The 12,443-nt window shown below is 47.1% G+C and overlaps 1 protein-coding gene across 1 annotated transcript in view; it reads right to left on the bottom strand.

The window, feature by feature from the left end:
- PARD6G (par-6 family cell polarity regulator gamma) overlaps positions 1-11,260 on the bottom strand; it is a 164,723-nt gene extending 153,463 nt beyond the window's left edge. The window contains exon 1 of the mRNA XM_069730901.1: positions 10,642-11,260. Within this exon, the coding sequence (XP_069587002.1) occupies positions 10,642-10,713 (72 nt within the window). The 5' untranslated portion in view covers positions 10,714-11,260. The remainder of the gene's footprint in view (positions 1-10,641) is intronic.
- Between the last annotated feature and the right edge of the window lie 1,183 nt (positions 11,261-12,443).

Genomic DNA, 12,443 nt, shown 5'->3' with positions numbered 1-12,443 from the left:
ACCCCGAAAATCGCGGGTGAGGTAAGCCCACTGGCATCAGGGGCTTATCTGCAGCATTCTGTAATGCTGTAGATAAGCCCCCGATGTTACCTGAAAAAGGAGAAAAAGACGTTATATTATACTCACCCAGGGGCGGTCCCGCTGCTGGTCAGGTCGGATGGGCGTCTCTGGTCTGCTGCGGCGCCTCCCATCTTCATTACAAGACGTCCTCTTCTGATCTTCAGCCACGGCTCCGGCGCAGGCGTACTTTGCTCTGCCCTCTTGAGGGCAGAGGATAGTACTGCAGTGCGCAGGCGCCGGAAAGGTCAGAGGCCCGGCGCCTGCGCACTGCAGTACTTTGTCTGCCCTCAACTGGTCAGAGCAAAGTACTCCTGCGCCGGAGCCGTGGCTGAAGATCAGAAGAGGACGTCTTGGAATGAAGATGGGAGGCGCCGGAGCGGACCAGAGACGCCCATCTGACCTGACCAGCAGCGGGACCGCCCCTGGGTGAGTATAATATAACGTCTTTTTCTCCTTTTTCAGGTAACATCGGGGGCTTATCTACAGCATTACAGAATGCTGCAGATAAGCCCCTGATGCCAGTGGGCTTACCTCACCCGCGATTTTCGGGGTGACAGGTTCCCTTTAAGGCGTTTTTCCGAAAGAAAGAAGAAAAAAAAAAAAAAAAAAATGATGAACACCAGGAGGACCACAGTAACGTCTGATCAGGATGAACGGTTTGTTTTCCTTTTTTTCAAATGCTGTATAACCTTTCCGGTCTCTGAAAGTGAACCTGGAAATCGATTTCAGGTTTGCACATCTGGAAGATTTTAGTTGGATTGTAGATAAAAATAAATAAAAATATGTGCAGTGTCAAAGCAGCAAAATGTGCAAATATTACAAGAACAGGTCTAGGCATGCGGTAAAAAAAATGTAGTGGTTTTAGGGACAACAAACAAGGATACTTTCTAACTTGTTACAGTAACATTAATAATGCACAAGTTTTGGCACAAGTTAATAAATGTGAACCTGCTCGATAATCTTTAAATGGAACAATATGGAACGTGTTTACACTATAAAGAAGATCATAATACTCCAGATTAGGGATGGGCAACCTCCAGCCTATCTGCTGTTCCTCCGCCAGCTCAAGTAAATCCTTATTGTTACAAGAAAATACCACATGTGGGGATAGTTTAAGGGTTCCTTTAAGAGAAAATTAATGCATTCAGCTGGTTTTTCTTCACTGTGAACCTTGTAGGACACTACTCATAAAGCACCTCTGAAATGCTCTGGTGCTTGAGCAATGGCGTGGAGCAGAGGAGACGTACAGAACATTGGCGAATGATCCAGCAAGGAACGATCCATCCAGAATGGTACATTTCTGGAAAATAATATCACAGCAAAACCATAGGCACAGAGGGTGACTCTGTGATACGGGGCATCACACTGCGCCACAATGTGGAGGTACTTTCCTCTTGAAGCTATGCTTCTAGGGGAGGTCATATTCAGCATACAGAGTCATAACGAGAAGGTATTTTTCTCCAGAAGTCATGCTGGTAGCGGACTACCGTAAATGTTTATCATACACCATTTTTTTCATATGAAATCAGAGACATGCACAAGCCCTGTAGGACAGGATCTCAGACGTTTGTGGACTTCATACAACTTGGAAGGAACCATAAGGGCAGGCTCGTAGATGGTGGATATGCTGCGGATTTCCCAGGTGGTAACTCCACATGATATTACATTACCAGCAAAGTGGATGACATTTTAGCAAAATTTTGTTGCAATTTTACCATAGATCAGTTAAAGTTAAAGGCCCTGATTCATCATAGGGTTTGCACATTTTGCTGAACCAAAAATGACTCAAATATGTGAGGTCTAAAGCTGTGTGCACATGTTGCGATTTTTCGCTTTTTTTGCTATAAAAATGCTATAAAACCGCAAAAAAAACAGCATACATTATGCATCCCATCATTTAGAATGAATTCCGCAATTTTTGTGCACATGATGCCTTTTTTTTTTTTTGCAGAAAAAAACGCATCGCGGTAAAAAACGCAGCATGTTCATTAATTTTGCAGATTTTTTGCGGATTTCCTACTATATAATGCATTGGGAAATGTCCGCAAAAATCCGCAAAAACCACCAAAAACGCGGTAAAAATGTACAAAAAACGTGCAACAACGCATGCAGATTTCTTGCAGAAAATTTCAGGTTTTTCTCAGGAAATTTCTGCAAGAAATCCTGAACGTGTGCACATAGCCTAAGGGGTAACGTTTCTCCTTATGGAGAGCGACATTACAGCTCTGGCTTGTCAAGGTAAGGAGGCTTATTCACCGTGCAATGCTCCTCTGGGAAATTAAATATGCAAATTGCCTCTTTTGCGAATAAGAGGACTTAAACTCTATAGTGCCACCTGTTGGAAGTAGCGATCCTACAAGTCACAATCAACCCTTTAATGAGTCGTGCAATATGACTTCGGATAAAAGCCAAATCAATATCTCAATTCGCAGACACGGTGTTTCGGGCTGTTGGCCATCGTCAGTGCGAAGCATGAGAACGGATTTGGCTAGGTGAGAGGCTCTGGACTGGGGTCTAAGGGGTGTTACCCCTGATGACTGGCCACATGTTGACATGACATGTCATTGTTGGAAGTCAGTGTACGGTACCAGCGGAGGACCAGGCAAGCATCACCGCATGATCACTAGCAGATTAGGAAGACGCGTTCGGTAGAGTAAATTCTGCATTTTTTTTCTCCGCTGTTCAGAAAACCTGCAGCATTTATCTTTTCCAAACAAAGTGGATGTGAATTCATGAAAACTCATGGCCACTGTGTTTAAAGACGCTGATGAACCCAGTGTTTTTTTTTTCAATATATTAGATGCAGAATAAAAGCCCTTTAGACACAAAAATTAGGTATGAAATTTGCACCAAAAATGAATCTAACAAAAGGGGAAACCACATTAAAAAAGCCCCAGAAATGCAAATCAAAGAACGCAATAACAATCCTCTCTGATGAAGACAGGAGCAGAAAAGATGAGCGTAAAAAGCAGCAGACAAAACGCACGGCCTAAGGAGAATATGCAAGGTTAATCTGACACAGGTGGATTTAGTTGTGGACCAGCAGCACCATCTGCAACACTAGTATCAGATTGTAATCAACTTCTTCCACTAATAATAATAATAATAATAATTTTTATTTGTATAGCGTCAACATATTCCGCAGCACTTTACAATTAAGCAGGGACATGTACAGACAATAAATTCAGTACAAGTTAAAGGGAACCTGTCACCCCGTTTTTTGAGATTGAGCTATAAATACTGTTAAATAGGGCCTGCGCTGTGTGTTCCTATAGTGTATGTAGTGTACCCTGATTCCCCATGTATGCTGAGAAATAACTTACCAAAGTCGCCGTTTTCGCCTGTCAATCAGGCTGGTCAGGTCGGGAGGGCGTGGTGACATCGCTGGTTCTTCCTCAGCTTTACGTTGGTGGCGTAGTGGCGTAATGGTGAACAAGCAGCGCGCGATCTGCGCTGTAATCCCTTGCATCGGTGGGGGCGGCCATCTTCCTGGGGCCGCGCGTGCGCAGATCGAGTGCTCTGCTGCACGGGGCTTCAGGAAAATGGCCGCGCGTGCGCATTAGAGATCGCGGCGGCCATTTTCCCAAAGCCGAGATGCAAACTCGGCTTTGGGAAAATGGCCGCCGCGATCTCTAATGCGCACGCGCGGCATCCCGCGGCCATTTTCCTGAAGCCCCATGCAGCAGAGCACTCGATCTGCGCACGCGCGGCCCCAGGAAGATGGCCGCCCCCACCGATGCAAGGGATGACAGCGCAGATCGCGCGCTGTGTCTTCACCACTACGCCACTACGCCACCAACGTAAAGCTGAGGAAGAACCAGCGATGTCACCACGCCCTCCCGACCTGACCAGCCTGATTGACAGGCGAAAACGGCGACTTTGGTAAGTTATTTCTCAGCATACATAGGGAATCGGGGTACACTACATACACTATAGGAACACACAGCGCAGGCCCTATTTAACAGTATTTATAGCTCAATCTCAAAAAACGGGGTGACAGGTTCCCTTTAAGACAATTTAAACAGTGACATTAGGGGTGAGGTCCCTGCTCGCAAGCTTACAATCTACAAGGAAATGGGGGGACACAATAGGTGAAAAGTGCTTGGTATTTCAGGTCTGGCAATTATAATAAATAGAGATTTTCATATAAAGCTGCATGATCCAGTCATCAGCCCGTGTGTTAAAGTGCAATAGTCAAGTATCAAGTGCAGTTATCATCTGCATGGAGGGTGTGGAGACAGATGAGTAGTAGGGTGCAGATTCAGAATAATATTTGGAAGGAGGGAACAGGGCAAAGTTAGTTTACTGAGTAGTTCATGTGGTAGGCTTGTTTGAAGAGATGGGTTTTTAAAGCGCTTGAATAGGTCGGGGCTAGGTATCAGTCTGATCGTCTGGGGAAGTGCATTCCAGAGAGCTGGCACAGCACGAGAGAAGTCTTGGAGACAGAGGTACGAGGTTCGGATTACGGGGGATGTTAGTCTTAGGTCATTTGTAGAACGGAGGGCACGTGTAGGGCGATAGACGGAGATGAGAGAGGAGATATAAGGCGGTGCAGAACTGTGGAGAGCTTTGTTGGTGAGAGAGATGCGTTTATACTGGACCCTGTAGCGAATGGGTAGCCAGTGTAATGACTGGCACAAGATGGAGGCATTGGTGAAGCGGCTGGACAGAAATATGACCCTGGCTGCCGCATTCAAGATGGATTGGAGGAGAAAGTTTGGTAAGAGGGAGACCGATCAGAAGAGAGTTGCAATAGTCCAGACGAGAATGAATAAGAGCGAAAGTAAGAGTCTTAGCAGTTTCAAAGGTGAGAAAAGGTCAGATTCTGGAGATGTTTTTAAGATGCAGGTGACAGGAGTGAGTGAGTGATCGGATATAGGGAGAAAAGGAAAGTTCGGTGTCGAATATGACCCCAAGACAGCGGGCATGCTGCTCGGGAGTTATGGTTGAACCCTCCAGGGTAATTTCGATGTTGGGTAGAGTGAGGTTAGTAGAAGGGAGAAACACAAGTAGTTCAGTTTTGGAGAGATTTAGTTTCAGATAGAGGGAGGACATGATGTTAGAGACAGAGACAGACAATCCTTGGTATTTTTAATTAGAGTGGGGGTGATGTCAGGAGAAGAAGTGTATAGAGATGGTACTGGAACCCAAATCTGCTGATTGTTTGTCTAATAGGGGCAGTGTATAGAGAGAAAAGGAGGGGGCCCAGGACTGAGCCCTGCGGAACCCCGATAGTAAAGGGACGAGGAGAGGAAGAGGAGCCGGCAAAAGATACAGTGAAGGAGCGGTCAGAGAGGTAGGAGGGGAACCAGGAGAGGGCTGTGTCCTTGAGGCCTATGGAGCGGAGCATGGTGAGAAGGAGCTGGTGATCTACAGTATCAAATGTGGCAGATCCAGGAGAATCAGCAGAGAGCAATGACCTTTGGATTTAGCTGTTATTAGATCATTAGAGACTTTAGTGAGCGCAGTTTCAGTGGAGTGTAAAAAGCGGAAACCAGATTGTAAGGGGTCAAGAAGAGCGTTATCCGAGAGATAGCGGATTAGACGGGAGTGGACCAAGCGTTCCAGGAGTTTAGAGATTAAGGAAAGGTTAGAGACAGGTCTGTAGTTAGCCGTGCAGTTCTGGTCAAGGGATGGCTTTTTAAGTAAAGGGGTAATGATGGCATGTTTAAATGAGGAGGGAAAGATACCTGAAGAAAGAGAGAGGTTAAATATTTTAGTCAGGTGAGTGGTGACCACTGGTGAGAGAGACTGCAGGGTATGTGAAGGAATGGGGTCACTGTTGCAGGTTGTAGGCCGAGCAGAAGAGAGGAGCTTGGAAACTTCTTCTGAAACAGGCTCAGAGATGTCTAATGAGCTTGAGGTGCGGCAGGGAAGGGGATCCAGGCACTGAGGAGATTGGGCTGAGATATCCTGATGGATGTGGTTGATTTTTTCTAGGAAATAAGTGGCCAGATCCTCACCACTGAGATTGGAGATGGGGGCCTGTACTTTAGGTTTCAGGAGGGAGTTTAAGGTTTCAAAAAGTCGTTTTGGGTTGTTGGATAGTGAGGTGATGAGAGTGGTGAAGTAGGATTATTTGGCCAGAGAAAGGGCAGAGTTATAGGTTTTGAGCATGAACTTATAGTGAATGAAGTCTTCTGCTAAGAGAGATTTTCTCCACTGCCGCTCTGCACACCTTGAGCAACGCTGAAGAAAGCGTGTTTGCATAGTTTGCCAGGGCTGCCGTTGTCTGTGTCGGGTCTTTCTGCGTGTAGAAGGTGCTGCTTCATCCAGGGCATTCTTCAGTGTAATATTGAAGTGTGAAAATGCTAAGTCTGGACAGGAGAGTGAGGAGATGGGGGCTAAAGATGTGTGGAGGTTGTCCATAAGCTGCTGGGTATTAATGGTACGTGTATGCCGATAAGTGTGGTAAGTGGGGGTGTCCTGGGTGAGGAGACAACTCTCGACAGAGAAGGAAAGAAGGTTGTGGTCCGAGAGCGGGAGAGTGGAGTTAGTAAAGTCGTGCAGCGATCCGGGACGTGAGAAAACCAGGTCCAGAGTATTCCCGTCCAATAGAAGAAAATAAGGAAAACAAAAACAAAACCCTGCTCTGGTCACATTGGAGCATGGCGTCTTAAGATCTCTGCAGCACGTGAGTAAGAACTCATCCAATTGCTTACTACGGGGGATCCTCTGTGACTTCTACTTGTACATATGCACAGCTGGAAACCCTGCAGCATTCCCTTCAGGTGTGAACCTGGCCTAAAGTTTGCTCCGGCTTCTGAATATTGTATGGTGGGAAGTCATCTGAGAGTGTCAAAGTTGGGATTTTGGAGGAGCAATATTCAGGAATGATACGGAGACTTTGCCGCCAGTCTCGGCACATTGCGGTGGAATATTGTGCTGCTATATAATGTACCGAACAGCTATGGAAACAGTTTGACCTAGTTCTGACACAAGCAGGGGCCTGGATAAGCTCCTCATGCTTCCTATTAACATAATGCCTTATTTTTCCCGCAAGTTTTCAGCAGCCATCTTTAGTGTGACACACGAGCCATAGAGCATTTCTACAAGAACGCAGGACCGCCAGTGCATTGGATGCCGGGGTTGGCGGCACAATATCACTCAGTAGGCCTTTTGGTAAAACGTAGAGGATGTTACTTCTGGTTTTATACTGGAAGGCTCCATCTATCAATGACAGGAAAGCGCATCATGCTTAGTATGATTTGTTATGCATGATGTCACGCCTGTCCCATCACGCACACGGATTTAATGATGGGAAACATCACTCTGCCTTACTAATAAAGAAATCAAGAGCCTAGAAAACTGCTCAGAGCTCCAGCTGCAAGTTCCAACAGGACGGAGATGAAAGCTAAGTGATGAGTCTACCCTGAACCTCCTGACTCACCGAGGTGTGGGCCGTTCTCCTGAAAATCACACTTTATGATCGGAGGCCAGCTCACAAGAATGGTTTTACAGTCACAAAGACAAAATGGATCTAGTGGGAGTAGGGGCAACGCACAGCAGCCATAGGAGAGCAGGTAAGGGGCCCCGGCATGCTACAGAGGCCAGCCCCAGGCACCGGCCTGCCAAGAGGTCCCTGCTGCCAGACCCCAACATGTGCGTGCTGTTAGGCCAGGCATTCCCACAGAAGAACGCCCCCTCCAGCCCGAGGAAACACACCGTCCACAGGCAGGGCTCACAATGTAACCACAATCACACACTCCAATTACTCAATTATGGCCGTGTCACGGGGCTGTGCGACACCAAAGCTAGTCGCTCGCGCAGAATTGGGGGGATTTTCTGCACATCGCTGGGCATTATTTAGGCACATCAATATCACCGGCCCATAAATTCTATTTGCCTTTAAGGCTGGTTTCTAAGACAGAGACTTCGTGTAGCGCAACCGATTCATCTTAACCATGTAGTGACGGCTGCGGTCCACACGCCTGTGTATAACGCTGCATGAATTTGGACTGCAGAACAATTAAAATCAAAAAGTAGCCATAGAAAAATTGGCAGCTCCGCCATGTATCCGCCAAATGCTGGCGAGGCTTTCTGGTTACACACATCAAGGTAATGTATCAACCCTCCTCTACAGTCTGATATATGCACAGATCACAGTGACACCGCTATAGGAGCCCATACACATACAGAATAATCACTAATCTCCAATATGTGGGAGCAAAACAAACCCAACGTAAACACTCCAATCACCACTAAAGCTGCAAATCCATCCACATCTGGAAATACGCCTCATTTATATAAGTGTCAAGTCCTGAGCTCAGCAGGTATATAATGGACACATGGGTCGCACATTATACAGTTACATAGACAATGGACTGGATAAACAGGATCATACATGACAATGACACATAGGGATCACACACTGGGTAATTACATGTGGATTATACATACGGATCATACACTGGATAGTTACATAGGGATCACACATATGGATCATACACTGGTTACATACAGATCACACACTGGGGATCACACATATGGACCATACACTGGATAGTTACATAGGGATCACACATATGGACCATACTCTGGATAGTTACATAGGGATCACACATATGGATCACACACTGGATAGTTACATAGGAATCACACATATGGATCACACACTGGATAGTTACATAGGGATCACACATATGGATCACACACTGGATAGTTACATAGGGATCACACATACGGATCATACACTGGATAGTTACATAGGGATCACACATATGGATCATACACTGGTTACATACAGATCACACACTGGATAGTTACATAGGGATCACACATATGGACCATACTCTGGATAGTTACATAGGGATCACACATATGGACCATACACTGGATAGTTACATAGGGATCACACATATGGATCACACACTGGTTACATACAGATCACACACTGGATAGTTACATAGGGATCACACATATGGATCACACACTGGATAGTTACATAGGGATCACACATATGGATCATACACTGGTTACATACAGATCACACACTGGATAGTTACATAGGGATCACACATATGGATCACACACTGGATAGTTACATAGGGATCACACATATGGACCATACTCTGGATAGTTACATAGGGATCACACATATGGACCATACTCTGGATAGTTACATAGGGATCACACATATGGACCATACTCTGGATAGTTACATAAGGATCACACATATGGACCATACACTGGATAGTTACATAGGGATCACACATATGGATCACACACTGGATAGTTACATAGGGATCACACATATGGACCATACTCTGGATAGTTACATAGGGATCACACATAGGGATCACACACTGATAACACATAGGGATCATATATCGTGATCACACAATGGATAGTTACATATAGATCACACACTGGATAGTTAAATAGGGATCACACATAGGGACCATACACTGGATAGTTACATAGTGATCACACACTGGATAGTTACACAGTGATCACACATATGGACCATACACTGGATAGTTACATAGGGACCATACACTGGATAGTTACATATAGATCACACATAGGGACCATACACTGGATAGTTACATATACATCACACATAGGGACCATACACTGGATAGTTACATAGGGATCACACACTGCATAGTTACACAGTGATCACACATATGGACCATACACTGGATAGTTACATAGGGATCACACACTGGATAGTTACATAGGGATCACACACTGGATAGTTACATAGGGATCACACACTGATCACACATAGGGATCATACATAGGGATCACACACTGGATAGTTACACAGTGATCACACATAGGGATCACACACTGGATAGTTACATAGGGATCACACACTGGATAGTTACATAGGGATCACACACTGGATAGTTACATAGGGATCACACACTGGATAGTTACATAGGGATCATACATAGGGATCACACACTGGATAGTTACACAGTGATCACACATATGGACCATACACTGGATAGTTACATAGGGATCACACACTGGATAGTTACATAGGGATCACACACTGGATAGTTACATAGGGATCACACACTGGATAGTTACACAGTGATCACACATAGGGATCACACACTGGATAGTTACATAGGGATCACACACTGGATAGTTACATAGGGATCACACACTGGATAGTTACACAGTGATCACACATAGGGATCACACACTGGATAGTTACATAGGGATCACACACTGGATAGTTACATAGGGATCACACACTGATCACACATAGGGATCATACATAGGGATCACACACTGGATAGTTACACAGTGATCACACATATGGACCATACACTGGATAGTTACATACGGATCACACACTGGATAGTTACATAGGGATCACACACTGATCACACATAGGGATCATACATAGGGATCACACACTGGATAGTTACACAGTGATCACACATATGGACCATACACGAGGTTCCCCGCACTCTGGAGCAGGAATTCTTCACATTCCCCAGTGAGCCGCCAGCCCAGAAACAATAGGGCTGCCGGAGTGCGGGCACAGGACGGCTCCCATCCCTCCATTCATTACCGGGCACTGCCGGGCAGCGGGCGGGTACACGGGCGGCGCAGCCTCACCTTGCTCTTCACCTCCACGGCGCTGCTCGCCACATAGCGCAGAGTCTGGGACTTACTAAAACTTCGATTCATCTTCACTGCTCGCCCCCCCTCCCCGACACCACCCTGCCAAGTTATCCCCAGACTGCAGTGCGGGGGGCGCAGGTCCCGACCTCCCCGGATCTCCGTCCGCAGCACACGGCGGCTCGGCGTCCCCCCAGCTGATGTATTGTCTCCAGTCCCAGCGTTCCGCTCCCACAGCCCCGCACTTCTCCAGTCACAAGCGCCTGCTCTGGTAACAGCGCCGCCGCCGCTCCTGCGTGGGATAAGCACTGCGCGGTGACGACCACTAGAGGCCGAGCAGTCCCGCACCGCTCTGTCTCCGGCAGTGGAGCTGCAGCGCCATCTTGGCGGCTATAGATGCTGCAGGCAAATGCTCATAGCGCTCATGAATCACAGGGCTGAGCCTGAGAGGACGGCTAATGTCACTGATGGAACTACCCTGCGAATCATATCGCGGAGCTGCAGTGCTGTAGTTTAGCATCCCTCACAGCCAGGGCTGAAGATGACAGACATCCCCGCAAACTGAATGCTTTTCTCATAGCAGATGCTGGATAACGCTGACCCCGCCTTAGGAGCCACAGTGCACCGGCAACCACTGTATCTTCTGGGGCATAAGCAGTGTCGGACTGGGTGCCAAGGGCCCACCAGTTACTTTTCACCTGTATACGAATATTACATTATTCTCATTCACAAATGTACTTATATCTATATAATAATACAAAGCTGTATAGTTTGGTTAATGAATGAGATGCTGCTTTTTCTGTACAGAGGGAATAAAGTGAATTATGCCACGTACTGCCCATATAGTGGGGTTGGGGCCCCAGATTTGCACAGGGGTCCCCCCGGGTGATTCCCCTGTTACCCTATGGGCCAGTCCGAGCCTCGGCATAAGCCACCTCTGAGAGACGGGGACATGGACTCGTGTCGCACCACGGCAATTTGTTATGCGCTGCTGCCCCCCTGACCTAGCCATGTGTGCCCACAGAGAAGTAGTGACCCTAGCATAGCTGCCCAGTATTCCCACAATGTGATCCCCCACAGTGCTGGCACCCACACATTATGCTACCTCCACAGTGCCCGCCTCACCCCACACACGGTATGGTTCTCCCACAGTACCCCCCGCTTCCCCACCCACACACACACAGTGTCCCTCTATACAGTATGATCTGTTCACAGTACCCCACCCACATACACAAAATGGTCCTCGATAGTGATCCCACCCTCACCCATTTAGTATGTCCCCACAATGCCCCCACACACCGACCATATTATCCCACACAGTATCCCCTGCACAGAATGATCTGTAAACAGTACCCCCACCCACATGCACAATATGACCTCCATAGTGATACCACCCTCACCCACACAGTATGTCCCCACATTGCCCCCCCACTCTCCCACACACACACAGTATCCCCCTACATAGTAAGATCTGTCCACAGTACCCCCACCCACACACACACAATATGTCTCCCATAGTGATCCCACCTTAAGGCCGGGGTCACACTTACATGTGCAATGTGAGAAACTCGCATCAATACCCAGTACTGCTGACGGCAAACTGGATCGGAGCGTGCGGCTGCATAGAAATACATGCAGCTGAACGCTTCAGTCCCGAGTGCCGGGTATTGATGCAAGAGATTCGCGCGAGTTTCTCGCATTGCACACGTAAGTGTGACCCTGTCCTAACCCACATAGTATGTCCCCACAGTGCTCCCCACACACACACACCGTATGTGCCCCCACTCTCCCACCCACAT

Source organism: Ranitomeya imitator, chromosome 6, assembly GCF_032444005.1.
Source record: "Ranitomeya imitator isolate aRanImi1 chromosome 6, aRanImi1.pri, whole genome shotgun sequence".
NCBI classification, from domain to species: Eukaryota; Metazoa; Chordata; class Amphibia; order Anura; family Dendrobatidae; genus Ranitomeya; species Ranitomeya imitator.
This window is presented reverse-complemented; position numbering and strand designations above follow the sequence as displayed.